At 35.0% G+C, this 17,582-nt stretch overlaps 1 protein-coding gene across 1 annotated transcript in view; it reads right to left on the bottom strand.

Annotated features, from left to right (window-relative positions):
• ADGRV1 (adhesion G protein-coupled receptor V1) overlaps nt 1-17,582 on the bottom strand; it is a 560,722-nt gene that overhangs the window by 504,736 nt on the left and 38,404 nt on the right. Inside the window, exons 12-17 of the mRNA XM_061188957.1 lie at nt 13,433-13,559; nt 12,325-12,510; nt 11,386-11,566; nt 10,512-10,675; nt 9,085-9,208; nt 7,788-8,054 (exon numbers count right to left, since the gene is read on the bottom strand). Coding sequence (XP_061044940.1) covers nt 7,788-8,054; nt 9,085-9,208; nt 10,512-10,675; nt 11,386-11,566; nt 12,325-12,510; nt 13,433-13,559 — 1,049 coding nt within the window. The remainder of the gene's footprint in view (nt 1-7,787; nt 8,055-9,084; nt 9,209-10,511; nt 10,676-11,385; nt 11,567-12,324; nt 12,511-13,432; nt 13,560-17,582) is intronic.

Genomic DNA, 17,582 nt, shown 5'->3' with positions numbered 1-17,582 from the left:
GCCAAAAAATAATAATAATAAATAAATAAATAAATAAATAAATAACATTCCTCACTAAGAGGAGTCAGGGCTTCTTGAAAAAATGACTCATTTCGAGGTTTTGACAGGAAAAGTATGAGTCTGGAATAGCTTGCTGTTCCAGGAAGTAAGAAAATGCTCACAGAATAATAGGGACAGGTCACAGAGACAAAGAAGTCATCTTGAACAGGCTACCACTGGCCAAATGTGGGACAATTTGACCATCAAAGTAAATAATGATAGCGAAATAGGGCGACTAGTTAGTTGTTAGTGTCAGTTGCTCAGCGGTGGGGGCTGCGGTCACCATGAAGGGTACTGGACGGCAGGCGAAGGTAGTCACCACGGCGGCATGTGAGTCCCTCAGATGATGAGGCCATCTGCAATAAATTTCCTGAGACACCTTCAAGATGGCGGAGAAGTATCACGTGGAGATCACCTTCTTCCCCACAAATACATCAGAAATACATCTACATGTGGAACAACTCCTACAGAACACCTACTGAACGCTGGCAGAAGACCTCACACTTCACAAAATATTTTTTTTTTCCTTTTTCTCTTTTTGTGAGTATGTATGTATATGCTTCTTTGTGTGATTTTGTCTGTATAGTTTTGCTTTTACCATTTGTCCTAGGGTTCCATCTGTCCTCTTTTTTTTTATTTTTAGTATAGTTCTTAGCACTTGTTATCATTGGTGGATTTGTTTTTTGGTTTGGTTGCTCTCTTCTTTCTTTCTTTTTTCTTTTTTTAATTACTTTTTAAATTTTTTTATTTTTAATAATTTTTTATTTATTATTTTTATTTTTTTTTATTTTAATAACTTTATTTCTTTTTATTTATTTTTTCTTTCTTTTTTTTCCTCCCTTTTCTTCTGAGCCGTGTGGCTGACAGGGTCTTGGTGCTCTGGCCAGGTGTCAAACCTGGGCCTCTGAGGTGGGAGAGCCGAGTTAAGGATATTGGTCCACCAGAGACCTCCCGGCTCCATGTAGTATCAAGCGGCGAAAGCTCTCCCAGAGAGCTCCATCTCAACACTAAGACCCAGCTCCACTCCACGAACAGCAAGCTACAGTGCTGGATACCCTATGCCAAACAACTAGCAAGACAGGAACACAACCCCACCCATTAGCAGAGAGGCTGCCTAAAATCATAATAAGGTCACAGACACCCCAAAACACACCACCAGACGCGGTCCTGCCCACCAGAAAGACAAGATCCAGCCTCATCTACCAGAACACAGGCACCAGTCTCCTCCACCAGGAAGCCTACACAACCTACAGGACCAACCTTAGCCATTGGGGGCAGACACCAAAAACAACGGGAACTACAAACCTGCAGCATGTGAAAAGGAGACCCCAAACTCAGTAAGTTAAGCAAAATGAGAAGACAGAGAAACACACAGCAGATGAAGGAGCAAGATAAAAACCCACCAGACCAAACAAATGAAGAGGAAATAGGCAGTCTACCTGAAAAAGAATTCAGAGTAATGATAGTAAAGATGATTCAAAATCTTGGAAATAGAATGGAGAAAAAACAAGAAATGTTTAACAAGGACCTAGAAGAACTAAAGAGCAAACAATGATGAACAACATAATAAATGAAATTAAAAATTCTCTAGAGGGAATCAATAGCAGAATAACTGAGGCAGAAGAACGGATAAGTGACCTGGAAGATAAAATAGTGGAATTAACTACCACAGAGCAGAATAAAGAAAAAAGAATGAAAAGAATTGAGGACAGTCTCAGAGACCTCTGGGACAACATTAAATGCACCAACATTCGAATTCTAGGGGTCCCACAAGAAGAAGAGACAAAGAAAGGGACTGAGAAAATATCTGAAGAGATTATAGTTGAAAACTTCGCTAATATGGGAAAGGAAATAGTCAATCAAGTCCAGGAAGCGCAGACAGTCCCATACGGATAAATCCAAGGAGAAACATGCTAACACACATACTAATCAAACTATCAAAAATTAAATACAAAGAAAAAATATTAAAAGCAGCAAGGGAAAAACAACAAATAACATACAAGGGAATCCCCATAATGTTAACAGATGATCTTTCAGCAGAAACTCTGCAAGCCACAAGGGAGTGGCAGGACATATTTAAAGTGATCAAAGGGAAAAACCTATAACCAAGATTACTCTTCCCAGCAAGGATCTCATTCATATTCAAAGGAAATTAAAACTTTTACAGACAAACAAGCAAAAGCCAAGAGAATTCAGCACCACAAAACCAGTTTTACAACAAATGCTAAAGGAACTTCTCTAGGCAGGAAACAAAAGAGAAGGAAAAGACCTACAATAACAAACCAAAAATAATTAAGAAAATGGAAATAGGAACATACATATCGATAACTACCTTAAATGTAAATGGATTAAATGCTCCAACCAAAAGACATAGACTGACTGAATGGATACAAAAACAAGACCCGTATATATGCTGTCTACAAGAGACCCACTTCAGACCTAGGGACACATACCAACTGAAAGTGAGGGGATGGAAAAAGGTATTCCATGCAAATGGAAATCAAAAGAAAGATGGAGTAGCAATTCTCATATCAGACAAAATAGACTTAAAGATTATTACAAGAGACAAAGAAGGACACTAAATAATGATCAAGGGATCAATCCAAGAAGAAGATATAACAGTTGTAAATATTTATGAACCCAATACAGGAGTACCTCAATACATAAGGCAAATGCCAACAGCTATAAAAGGGGAAATCGACAGTAACACAATCATAGTAGGGGACTTTAACACCCCACCTTCACCAATGGACAGATCATCCAAATTGAAAATACATAAGGAAACACAAGCTTTAAATGATACTTTAAATGAGATGGACTAAATTGACATTTATAGGACATTCCATCCAAAAAACAACAGAATACACTTTCTTCTCAAGTGCTCATGGAACATTCTCCAGGATAGATCATATCTTGGGTCACAAATCAAGCCTTGCTAAATTTAAGAAAATTGAAATAGTATCAAGTATCTTTTCCAACCACAACGCTATGAGAATAGATATCAATTATAGGAAAAAATCTGTAAAAAATACAAACACATGGAGGCTAAACAATACACTATTAAATAACCAAGAGATCACTGAAGAAATCAAAGAAGAAATCAAAAAAATACCTAGAAACAAATGACAATGAAAACACGATGACCCAAAAGCCTATGGGATGCAGCAAAAGCAGTTCTAAGAGGGAAGTTTATAGCAATACAAGCCTACCTCAAGAAACAAGAAACATCTCAAATAAACAACCTAACCTTACACCTAAAGCAATTAGAGAAAGAAGAACAAAAAAAACCCCTAAAGTTAGCAGAAGGAAAGAAATCATAAAGATCAGATCAGAAATAAATGAAAAAGAAATGAAGGAAATGATAGCAAAGATCAATAAAACGAAAAGCTGATTCTTTGAGAAGATAAACAAAATTGATAAACCATTAGCCAGACTCATCAAGAAAAAAAGGGAGAAGACTCAAATCAATAGAATTAGAAATGAAAAAGGAGAAGTAACAACTGACACTGCAGAAATACAAAGAATCATGAGACATTACTACAAGCAACTCTATGCCAATAAAATGGACAACCTGGAAGAAATGGGCAAATTCTTAGAAAAGCACAATCTTCCGAAACTGAACCAGGAAGAAATAGAAAATATAAAGAGACCAGTCACAAGCACTGAAATTGAAACTGTGACTAAAAATATTCCAGCAAAGAAAAGCTTAGGACCTGATGGTTTCACAGGCAAATTCTATCAAACATTAAGAGAAGAGCTAACACCTATCCTTCTCAAACTCTTCCAAAATATAGCAGAGGGAGGAACACTCCCAAACTCATTCTACGAAGCCACCATCGCCCTGATACCAAAACCAGACAAAGACATCACAAAGAAAGAAAACTACAGGCCAATAGCACTGATGAACACAGATGCAAAAATCCTCAACAAAATACTAGCAAACAGAATCCAACAGCACATTAAAAGGATCGTACACCATGATCAAGTGCGGTTTATCCCAGGGATGCAAGGATTCTTCAATAATCACAAATCACTCAATGTGATAAACCATATTAACCAACTGAAGGAGAAAAACCATACAATCATCTCAATAGATGCAGAAAAAGCTTTTGACAAAATTCAACACGCATTTATAATAAAAACCCTCCAGAAAGTAGGCATAGAGGGAACTTACTTCAACATAATAAAGGCCATATATAACAAACCCACAGCCAACATCATTCTCAATGGTGAAAAACTGAAACCATTTCCTCTAAGATCAAGAACAAAACAAGGTTGTACACTCTCACCACTATTATTCAACATAGTTTCCGAAGTTTTAGCCACAGCAATCAGAGAAGGAAAAGAAATAAAAGGAATCCAAATCAGAAAAGAAGAAGTAAAGCTGTCACTGTTTGCAGACGACATGATACTATACATAGAGAATCCTAAAGATGCTACCAGAAAACTACTAGAGCTAATCAATGAATTTGGTAAAGTAGCAGGATACAAAATTAATGCACAGAAACCTCTTGCATTCCCAAACACTAATGATGATGAAAAATCTGAAGGAGGAATTAAGGAAACACTCCCATTTACTACTGCAACAAAAAGAATAAAATACCTAGCAATAAACCTACCTAAGGAGACAAAAGACCTGTATGCAGAAAACTGTAAGACACTGATGAAAGAAATTAAAGATGATACAAACAGATCGAGATATATACCATGTTCTTGGATTGAAGAATCAACATTGTGAAAATGACTATACTACCCAAAGCAATCTACAGATTCAATGCAATCCCTATCAAACTACCAATGGCATTTTTCACAGAACTAGAACAAAAAATTTCACAATTTGTATGGAAACACAAAAGACCCCGAATAGCCAAAGCAATCTTGAGAAAGAAAAATGGAGCTGGAGGAATCAGGCTCCCTGACTTCAGACTATACAACAAAGCTACAGAAATCAAGACAGTATGGTACTAGCACAAAAACAGAAATATAGATCAATGGAACAGGATAGAAAGCCCAGAGATAAACCCACACACCTATGGTCACCTTATTTTTGATAAAGGATGCAAGAATATACAATGGAGAGAAGACAGCCTCTTCAATAAGTGGTGCTGGGAAAAATGGACAGTTACATGTAAAAGAATGAAATTAGAACACTCCTTAACATCATACACAAAAATAAACTCAAAATGGATTAAAGACCTAAGTGTAAAGCCAGACACTATCAAACTCTTAGAGGAAAACATAGGCAGAACACTCTATGACATAAATCACAGCAAGATCCTTTCTAACCCACCTCCTAGAGAAATGGAAATAAAAACAAAAATAAACAAATGGGACCTAATGAAACTTAAAAGCTTTTGCACAGCAAAGGAAAACATAAACAAGACGAAAAGACAACCCTCAGAATGGGAGAAAATATTTGCAAATGAAGCAACTGATAAAGGATTAATCTCCAACACATACAAGCAGCTCATGCAACTCAATATCAAAAAAACAAACAACCCAATCCAAAAATGGGTAGAAGACCTAAATAGACATTTCTCCAAAGAAGATATACAGATTGCCAAAAAAACATGAAAGTATGCTCAACACCACTAATCATTAGAGAAATGCAAATCAAAACTACAATGACGTATCACCTCATACCAGTGAGAATGGCCATCATCAAAAAATCTACAACAATAAATGTTGGAGAGGGTGTGGAGAAAAGGGAACCCTCTTGCACTGTTGGTGGGAATGTAAATTGATACAGCCACTATGGAGAAGAGTATGGCGGTTCCTTAAAAAACTAAAAATAGAACTACCATACGACCCCGCAATCCCACTACTGGGCATATACCCTGAGAAAACCATACTTCAAAAAGTCATGTACCACAATGTTCATTGCACCTCTATTTACAATAGCCAGGACATGGAAGCAACCTAAGTGTCCGTTGACAGATGTATGGATAAAGAGGTTGTGGCACATATAGACAATGGAATATTACTCAGCCATTAAAAGAAACGAAATTGAGTTATTTGTAGTGACGCGGATGGACCTAGAGTCTGTCATACAGAGTGAAGTAAGTCAGGAAGAGAAAAACAAATACCATATGCTAACACATATATATATGGAATCTAAAAAAAAAAAAAAAATGGTTCTGAAGAACCTAGGGGTAGGACAGGAATAAAGACACAGATGTGGAGAATGGACTTGAGGACACGGGGAGGGGGAAGGGTAAGCTGGGACAAAGTGAGAGAGTGGCATGGACATATATACACTACCAAATGTGAAACAGATAGCTAATGGGAAGCAGCCACATAGCACAGGGAAAGCAGCTCGGTGCTTTGTGACCACCTAGAGGGGTGGGATAGGGAGGGTGGGAGGGAGAGGCAAGAGGGAGGAGATATGGGGATACATGTATATGTATAGCTGATTCACTTTGTTATAAAGTGGAAACTAACACACCACTGTAAGGCAATTATACTCCAATAAAGATGTTAAAAAAGAAAAATGATAGCGAAATATAACCGACTGCATTAAACAGAAATCATGAGTCCATACTGATAAATATATCAATGAAAAAATTGAAAGTTTGATGAGTAACAGGATATTTACATAAACTATCTCCCCCACAAAATATTTATTAATTACAAAGGAACAAAAGTACAGTAGAGAAGCCTGGCAGTCACCATCTAAACTGTGGTCTAAGTAAACATGGCAGCAAAGGGACAAAACAAAATCATGTGCCAACAGAAGGGATATAATTGGACCACAGAACTGCATCTATGAAATTCCTGCCAAGGATGCAAAGCCTGAATCTAATAATGAGGAACATCAAACAAACCAAAATGAAGGACATTCAACAAAAGAACTGCCCTGTAATCTTCTATATTATAAAGGTCATGCAAATCAAGGAAAGACTCTATTCCGGACTGAAGAGATTAAAGAGACACAGCAATTAAATGCAATGCATGATTTAGGAAAGGATCATTTTTGCTAGAAAGGACATTGTTGGTTAAACTGGAGAAATCTGAATGGGGTCTGAGGCAATAATTGTATTAATGTTAACCTGATTTCAATGGTTACATTGTGGTTATGTAGGAAAATGTCCTAGTATATAGGAAAAAACACTCGTGTATTCAGGGGTGATGGAGTATCATGTCTTCAACTTACTCTAAAAGATTAAGGAAAAAAATAACTCTACGTACTCTTAAAAGAATAAAATAAATACCAAAAGAAGCTATAATCCCTCTAATTTACTAAAGATGGGGTGAAAACATTCTCAGGACCCATATAATGGGGACAAAACATCCTGCTTCATTTATAGCATGGAGAAGATGGAATTTCCCCTCCTGCAAATTGTCATGCATTGTGGCTGTAGAGCCAATTGGGCTCAAGTCACCCACAGAATGCAGCTTCCCAACCACTATGCCCAGCAGCCTGCTAGGAGGGAAGAGACTACAGATGCCCTAAGCCTTTGGATGACTAGAAAAGACTTAGGGTAGCTTTAGCTAAAAGATTTCTATTCCTCATATAATAATAACATAATTTTCTATGTGTGCTGTATTGTGAAAAAAGATTAAGAATAATGACGTAGAGTATACCAGGTACACGAAGTCTCAACACATATATTCCTCAGCCCTTCCCTCAAGAAAGCAATGAAATAAACAATTTTGCTCTTGAACAATCCCAGGTGACAGTTAAGTGCTTAATGTCATCTCATAAAAGCACTGAAACAACAGATCTGCCATAAATGTAATTTATTTACCTGTTGAATTAAAGAGGATTATATAAAAGGACTCATCTGTTTCTGGGACACCATCTTCATTAACGAATACAGATATGTTCTGCTCTCTACTTCCAACCGCAAAAACAAGCATTTCTCCTTTTTCAATGGGAACAAAGTCTCCCTCTCTGGTGGTAGCCTTCCCATCCATGGTAGCATATTGGACAGTGCAGGCAACATCAACAGATCCATTTCTGAGAACTATAAAGTCAGCAGTCTCACCTTCCTGAACCCTCACTACACGAGGTTCTGAAATATTCAGAAAGAAAAGAAGAAACGTGTGAGCTTTTCTGATTCCATCTACATATTTTCAGATCACACATGTTTCTCCCTGCTCCCTACAAGAAATGACCTCCACTGTGTCTTTACTTAAAGACTCAGCTCTGATCCCAACGTCTACATGAGGTCTCCTCTGATTACTTCTAGTCAATGGCCTTCCTCTTGCCTTGACTCCTATGGAACCCATTGTCTTCAACACCCAATTTGTCATTAAATTACGTACTATCTGGAATCCTCTGCCTACTGTTTCATACACTTTATTTTCAAATTTAGGCCATAAGTTCCTTGAGAATAGGCCCAGATATCTTAGGTTTTATTTTTGCCACTTCTTCTACAGGGTTAGTAGAAGACTGAACACAGGACTAACTCATTAAGTACATGTTAACTGAAGGTTAAAATATAAATCAATAATACTCAAGAGGTTTAAGTGTCCTACAGTTGTAAATTGAACAGCTTGCAAAAATGATTTAAGAAAGAATTAGATACCAGTAGATTACATACCAAATAAAACTAAAAGATGTCTCAGGTGGAAAAGACAGTTCTAAAGAAAGCATTAAAGTGGCAAAAATGGGGAAACCTTAATTTATACGTTAACTTATATGTCCATTAAATAATAGTAATTATAGTAAGTAACCATTCATTAAGTACAATACGCAGACCCTGAACTGGCTACACTGTGTACTGGAAGAGGTTATGTGGAAGAGCGTTCACTTTTGCACAATGGAAAGAAAATACCTTGGAATTTAAAAGTGGGAGGAGAACAAAGCTAACAAAATAGTACTTATTTTCTTTTCTTTTTCCTGCAGAAGATTCTTAAAAGTATTTGTTAAAACGTCAAAGAGATTGAATAATGATCATCCAAACAAATTATGAAATCCTATTTAAACAAGCAACAACTGTGCTTTATTGAAAATGTTCACTTAAAACAATTATTGAAAAAAAGTATTTTTATACGGTTCAAGAAAGATGTGAACTCACTCAAATAAGAAAGCAATACCACCTGCAAAATAAATGGGGTCATCATTTCTTCTAATCCTCAGAGTTGCAGTAGTTTTATTTCCTATTTTAGCTCCTCCAGTGGCATTAAGTAGGATAATGGTAAATTCCTCCATTTCCTCTGGAATCTTTTGGAAAATGTTACACATGCTTTTAGTCAGGTGATTTGTATAAATAATTCCACTACATATTCCTAAATTATTTTTATCTTTTTAAAAAAAGAGCTTTATTAATAACAGTACTAATGTTCGTTTCTACTTCTGAGGCAGAACCACTCTAAATTATTCAAGTAGGCCTCAGAACCCCTCAAAATTTTAATGTACATTCATCCAAACAGTCACTTTATTTTGACTCACTATAAAATTTAAGGGAAATAGAGATATTTTGCCTTATATGAGTTAAAAACAGAAATACTACATAGCTTAAGTTATTTCTATAAGAAAATGGGATATATATTGTTTTTAAGGAAAAACAATGGAACAGAAAAATAACTTTTTGACACAGAACAGAATTCATAATTGTAGCAAAAGCTCAGCTAGCTCTCAAAGGCCCCTTACAAACCTTACTTAAGTTTCACCGAAGTACATCACAAAGACCTCATTCCCCTGTCCTAACAAGATGAGACTCCCCACATATCTGAGCCTATGTGGCTCCCCAGGGGAACACTGCTTCTCTTTCTCATCCATGTAAGCCGGGCTTCTCCAGATCCTAAAATGGAACAGTGTTGGAACTTTGTCTCTCGAGGCACAAGTGTGAAGGAAAGGAGACAGGTTTCCATACCTACTCGAAGCACAGTGTCCCTCAGAAAGGTCCACCCCATGGTTACTAACTTCTTTCTCTGCATTACCCTGAATCCACCATCCACCTGGTCCACTGTCCTGATTCTGCGGGTGCACCATAGGATATTTGGTAGATGGTGCCCTCATCCTCAAAGGGCCTAAGTACAAACCAAGTGCTTAACCTCTCTCACAAGTATGAATCCCTGATATTTGACACCTACGCAGTGTCACCAGCGACTGTCTGTTCTAAGAGTTAAAAATGCCTTCAGGGAAACCAAAAATAATATTTCTATTTTGGCTTAGAGTCAGACATTATCACACATGAGTTCTTTACAGGGGTCCCCAACCCCTGGGCCGCGGCAGCCTGTTAGGAACCGGGCCACACAGCAGGAGGTGAGCGGCAGGTGAGCGAGTGAAGCTTCATCGGCCGCTCCCCATCGCTCACATTACCGTCTGAACCATCCCCCGCCCCCTGCCCCCCCCACCCCCATCAGTGGAAAAATTGTCTTCCACAAAACCGGTCCCTGGTGCCAAAAAGGTTGGGGGCTGCTGCTTTATCACATACTCTCATGACAAAGTAAATTACCATATGTTTAATTATTTTAAAAAATAATTATTAAACAAAATAGAGAGTCATATGTGTAACATTTACCTCATCTGGAAGGGAGTAAATGGTGATATTTTTTGAAAATTCCTGATCTCCAAAGAAAATAGTCCCTTGAACAGGAAATACATCTTGCGTAAAGTCTGGACTAACCACCCATGATACATTAACATCACCAAAGTTGCCTCGATTTCTTATTACACCATAAACAGCTGTGAAATACAAATGGGTATAACATATATGAGCATATATTAAACAATTTTAAAATGATGAGTGAAGAAATTGTTCAAATAAAAGTAAAAATAAGCCCTCTTTTTAATAAAAACCAATTATTTCCTTAGCCCAGCCTCAAGGTATATATATAAATTAACCTAGTCTTCCCTCTGTAGGTATACAATTGATAAAATAAATGGACTTGACCTTTTCTATCAGTTTGCGATTTTAAAAGTCATTCAGCAAAAGGAGCAGAATGGTGACTACTTAGGTACACCTATCGCAAAGTCCTATAAGGATATTTGTTAAGGGCAGCTAGAGGAAGCTGCATACTCAAAAGTGATTTTCTTACCCAGACAGACACGGCTCTAAAAATAACCTATCAATACATCTCATTTCGTGCCACTGCAGTAGTTCCCTAGCAGTAACTCTTAGTTTTTCCTATTTGACTCAACTCATTCTTTTGAGTGTTTGAGTTCTACCACATATGGTTAATTGAAATCAAAATATAACTGAAGTCATCATCACAATACTATGTAAGAAATAAAAATAGCAATATGATTTTTTAAAACACCAATTTCTGTACTACATGTAATTTCTCAGCAGCTGGACAACTAAAAATAACTATTTACTAAAGAAATAAACTAAAAATATGACTAATGTCTTCTTCAGTAAACAGTAATAGAATATAAAAAGTAGAATAAATTACCACTATAGGTATCGTCTCCTTTACTTTCATTTATCGTAACAATTAGATCATCAGAAACAAATTCTATAATCCCATGAGGATCATCATTTTTTAGAATCGTTATGTTGACAACTGTAGCACTTCCCAACTTGCTTTTCCATTCACCATGGCTGCTGAGGACCACCCAATAATGTTCATCCAACTAAAATGAACATGCCAAATTAGGAAAAATATAAAGTTGAAATTTTGAGAGGAAATAAGAATATATGTATTCAAGAATCAGTTTTTCACAAACATGCCACTCACTGAAAAAACAAAGCTGATTTTTTTTAAATTTTTAACATCCTTCCATCAATTAAGAGAGACATCAGATATAAGTATACATTATTCAAAAAGGGAAAAGATAAACCATGATACTATATTAAAATTGTAAGAAGACTTAACCTTATCACTGATGATCTAGTCATTTAAACTAATAAGAGTAAATAAAATAAAATTAATGTAAAAGCTACATATGCAACGGTGTGCAAACATAATGGAACAATATCTGATTCCCTTAATATACAACTAAAATTTATTTCCTTTAAAAGAGTAATTTCACAGAAAAATTTCTTCAGTTCAAAACTGTATCACTGAAAGTTCAGTCAATACAGACTACATAAAATAAGGTTTAACATATATAAACCTAAAAGGAGATGAAAACTGATTACACACTGAACATTTCAGATTGTTTGGTATTGCTTTACGTAGGACAAACATGGACAATTCAAATTGGAATAAGTCTTACTTTGTTTTTTCAGCTTGTTTTTTTTTATTTTCCAAACATAAGCACTTCTCAATCTTTTCTTGCCCGCTTCCTTTCCTGTATCTCCTTGCCAATGTTCAAAATATTTATATTCATAATATACAAGATACGATCAACTTTCCACAAAAGCACACAGAAAAAATAAAATCCCATACCTCTGGTATCCCATCCAATCTTGTTAGCAAGGTGATTACGATCTCCCTTTCCCCAGGTTTAAATTCCAGTACCCCTGTGTTCCCATAGAATTCATTGCTATCTCTTGGCTCTATTCCATAGTGTAGAAACTGCTTAACAAGAGCTCCCCTGGAACGGATGATGTGGAGCTCTATAGATTCTCCTTCCTTAAAAAAATCCACAAAATTCAAAAAGATACATGCACCCCAATGTTCATAACATTATTTATAATTGCCAAGATATGAAAGCAACCTAAGTGCTCATCAACAGGTGAATGGATAAAGATGTGGGGTATATATATATATATATATATATATATATATACACACACACACACAATGGAATACTACTCAGCCATTAAAAAGAACGAAATTTTGCCATTTGAAGCAACATGGATGACTTGGAGGGCATTATGCTGAATGAAGTAAGTCAGACAGAGAAAGACAAACACTGTATGTTATCACTAATACGTGGAATCTAAAAAGTACAACAAACTAGTGAATATAACAACAAAAAAAAAGCAGATTCAGATACAGGAACAAACTAGTGGTTACCTGTGTGTGGGGGGGCAATAGAGAGGTGGGAGAGAGGAGGTACAAACTATTGCGTGTAAGACAGGCTCAAGGATATATAGTACAGCATGGGGAATACAGCCAATATTTTGTACTAACTGTAAACTGAAAGTAACCTTTCAAAACTGTATTTAAAAAAAACAAAAGAATCACACACCCTGAATTTTGGACTGAATAGGTTTTGCATCACAACTTCAAGCAGTGTGTCTAAGGCTCAGCTAGAAATGCCAATGTGTCTCTTTTCACGTTTGTAAAATGTGAAATAGAACACAGACCTCTTTAACACATTGTGAAGATTAAGGGCTGTGACTACAAAGTGCTTAGAACAGGGAATAGAATATAGAAGGCCCTCATTATATGTTATCTATATGATTATAACAATAATAGTGATGTGTTCTTGCCAGTAAAGTACCATATATAGGACAGGAAAAAAAAAGTCCACAAAAGTTTAAATCCTTCGAGATTGTTCTTTTGAAGCTGTGAGTACAGAATAGATTGAAATTTCTTTCATACTTACTTTTATAATATAGGGTCCTCTGGAAGCAGGAGAAAATTCAAAAATTCCCCCAGGATCATCATTTTCCAAAATAATTAGGTCACGGCTTGTATATCCAGATTTCAGCACTTGGTTTTCCACGTTGACCCTGGAGAAGTCAGAGGGGAAAAGGTCTTACAGGCTTTTTAAGTCTTATAGACTACCTATAGTCTTACTTCTGAATTTTGAAGTCTTATTTTAAATATTTACAACACTTCAGATAATGAATATGAAGGTTATTAGGAGGTAAAATTTAAGTTGAATTTAAGTGTATTAAAATACTTCAGATCAAAACAGTTTTACTGATAACATTTATGGGAGAACTTCTATATCTGAATTCATTGGTTCTTTCATATTTGACTGAAACCAAACACTGCATATGTACATTAAAAATACATTAATCAAAGGTTTAAATATATTTTATAAAGTAGTATCAAATTCACAGATTTGTTTCCAGTTTTAGAAAAAGTTAATTTGTAACATGTAGTTTAAAAATAATTTAAATAAAATTGTTTTAACTTTACATACACTTGAATTTCTTTTAAACAAAAAAAAGTCATTACATAAGATTATACTAACTGAATACAAGTTGGTTAACTGCTTGGACTAAAGGAAGACACACTGACCAAAAATAAAATTGTGATTAGATTTTAGAAATATTTTGTGACCTTTAATATGATTCTATTCACCTTGATTTTAACCTCACGCATTTTCTTTTGTTTTATTACAAATAAAAAAAATAAAACAAAAGAAAATAATAAAACAAAAGAATGCGTGACATACATGAAAAAAATGGAATAGAATAGATCTGAGATACGTGACATGCTATAGCAATTCCTATACAAATCTCAAAAGAACATATTAAACCAAGATGTTTCTTATTTCTGGTTTTTATGTTCAGCCTATAATTAGAATGATCAAAGGAATGAGGACTGTAAGGCTCTGAGGGTTGAAAAGCCAGCATACTCTTTGAGAATTCTCAATCCTGCAAGCTGTTCTAAACCCTTCCAAATGTCACTTTCTATTGAATCAAAAAGTACCGCTGATCAGACCTCAAAATTACAATGCAGTCACAATTAATATATAAAAAGGACAGCACACTTCCTGTGTAATAGAGAATCTGAATTAACATCCTTCCCCAGCTTTTGGAAATCTGACAGCCAATACCTAGCATACTAGTGGCCACAGAAGATATAATCCAAATAATAAGATAGTTATCCTTTTTATATTATTAATGTAGTCATATTTTTTTCATAGCAAATTTTCATAGCAAATTTTTTCATAGCAAATTTGCCCATATTTCATTTACATTGATATTTTAATTAAAATTTCCTATGTCCATATAAGCTAAGAGAAAAAAAACACGATCAGAATGTGAAATATAAAAATCCATTCTGAGCATTAAACAAATGAATTTATTCTTAATGTGCTACCCTTTTGGAAAAAGGCAAATTTTTGCAAAGTTCTTTATACGACAACTGAGAGAATGTAGGCAAGAAATTGCTTAGATGCACTCAAAAACCAATGGAAGAGAGGAGCGCCCTGTTTCTGAATTCTTTGTTAAACCACAAGATTCATAAAAGATGTTAAGTAAGAATCTCACAAGCAAAGGACACTAATTGTTCTCTTGGTTATATGTACACTATCAGGAAAGTTAAAATTTTTAAGTTCTTCAAGACATGTAATTACATAAATTCTCAAAAATTTTATCAGATATCTTAAATGCATTCATAATTTAAAACTCTTAATACAAAAAAAAAAAACTTCATATAAGCTTATCCTTAGAAGATAAAAGGACACATAAAGCATACACAGGCAGGTGGACAAGCAAACTTTCTCAAGACTGGTGGTCATGCAGAACAGCAGCCTTGCCCAAAACATTGACTTGCAAAGCAAAATGTTGAATCACCAAAAACAAGACATTCTTTAGCACACTTACCCAAAATACACGACAAACCTTTCGGTTTCTACCCTGTCAACACAGAAAGAAGGGGGGGGGGGAGACAGAGACACTATTTGCCAAAATCTCACCAATACTGTTAGAAATGTGAATGGCAGGGTAAAAATAAAGCTAAAGAAAGCTCTCTTTTTTCCCTCCCCCCGCACAAGCTAGTCATATTCACTTTAAGGGAACTCTGCACACTGGGTTCTTTGCTATTCACAAATGCTAGCAAAAGGTTCGGCAGTTCCCACTTAGGGAAGATGACCCCATGACCAGCCAGCACGTCAAGACCCATTGAAGACATTCCTTTCCAATTCCTTTCCAAGGCGCTGGAGGCTGCCAAGCACTGTGCATGCTCACAAAACCACAGCAGCTGAGCAAATTTCATTCAGCCCGACTTTTAATTACTTCGTAGCTTTAATTAGGTTTCAAAAAAATAAAATCCCACATCCTCAGATCTAAAGCCAGTTATTGTTTGAAAATATAAAAACTCTATCAGCAGAGAAATATATATCTTTCATCATTTGCATAGGAATATACTCAAGAAACCAAAAGATATCACTGTATCTTTTAATTATGACAAATACTACTTAAATATAACTTCATATCAGGAAATCTAAACACTTTGCCAAATTCCCAATGTGCTGTATTTTTAAACAGCCTGGAGAAACATGTCAGAATGTAGAGTCCTAGTGCTTCATTTTTCAAGTCAAATAACACTATAAATAAGGAGTTGTATACTACATGTATTACAATTTTTTCTGAAATAAATTGGCATAATAATATTGTTTCTGATTTGGTGAGAACTAAACAACAAAATATTTTTAATTAGTATGGTATTAAAAGCATCATAAATCATTCAGTACCAGGGCAACTTTTATCTCTATTTAATTGAAATATAGAGAATTTTCATTTGAATTTGACATTAAAAGAAAATCGTAAATGCTATCACAATAAAGTGTTAAGTATTTTTTGTTGCAATATTTTATTGTAACTTACTGTAATCACAGTAGCATTCATTCATTCTTTCATTTTAGTTTTGTTAAAAATTTGCAAAATTGAGACGGAGATTTTGACAAAATACGAGATTGTCACATTTATTTTATTAAATATGTCTTAGAACACTGAATTGTAATTTGTTCATGCACAACTGAGATAATTCAAGTATGCACTAGTTACTAATTGTATTAAAACATTTTAGTATAAATTTGAACTAATTTCTTCTGCTTGAAAACAGAGGAACCATTAATTTCTGAAATTCTCTGCCCCATGGTTTATACTTTCTTGTGTACTGCCTTAACCCAGAGGAAAGAGAGAGAGAAAAAATACTTTAAAATTATATTTAGTTACTTTCAAAGATTTACATGATAAGGTTGAAAATGACTATTTTGAAAGAATATGAAGAATAGTCACTTATGAACTTGCAGAGGTATAATTTAAATCATTCTTTAGACATTTAGTTCAGAGCAGAAACTCGCAGCTTAGCTAACAAAGTTTCTATAGATTGCTACCTCTTTGGCTTATAATTGCTGTTCATTTTTCTTTAGTTTGTTTTTAAGACTGTCCACTGATTTAATAAGTACTCAAATCTAACTTAAGGAAAAAAAGCACACAAGTGAAAAAATAATAATTTTCAGTTTACATTTCATTACATTTCACTAACTTTTTCATCATATGAAATATCTTTCCTTAAGATTTAATGGAAAATATATATTAAAACCATAAGTCATTTAGACTGTGCGTGTGTGTGTGTGTGTGTGTGTGTGTTGTATTTGGTTTTTGCTTTTTTTTTTTTGTTTGCCTATTTTGTTTTGTTTTAATTTTTATGTTAAGAAAAAGGAAGAAAACACAATGTGGTACTGAAAGCACACAAAATGAACAGCAGACATTCAACACATTTGTTCCCTATATTCTGAATTTTTCTTCCACATAAAAATAAAAACAACTACTCATAAGGTTTATAAAATGTGTTTACACAATACACCAACATAGAAAAACCTATAAGAGACTGAGAGTAACATTTGGAGAGGACCAGGGGTTACATAAAATAATTATTACTACTTCAGTCCTGATTAAAACAGTATAAAATAACATGTATTGATTCACCTATGAATTTTATTGTTTCTAAAATAAAAATTTTGCAAAGCCCTCAAGTCACACATTAACCTTCTCTAATATGTATCAACTTTA

This window comes from Eubalaena glacialis, chromosome 4, assembly GCF_028564815.1.
Source record: "Eubalaena glacialis isolate mEubGla1 chromosome 4, mEubGla1.1.hap2.+ XY, whole genome shotgun sequence".
Classification (NCBI taxonomy): Eukaryota; Metazoa; Chordata; class Mammalia; order Artiodactyla; family Balaenidae; genus Eubalaena; species Eubalaena glacialis.
The sequence above is the reverse complement of the archived record's forward strand: the minus strand, read 5'-3'. Positions and strand labels throughout refer to the sequence as shown.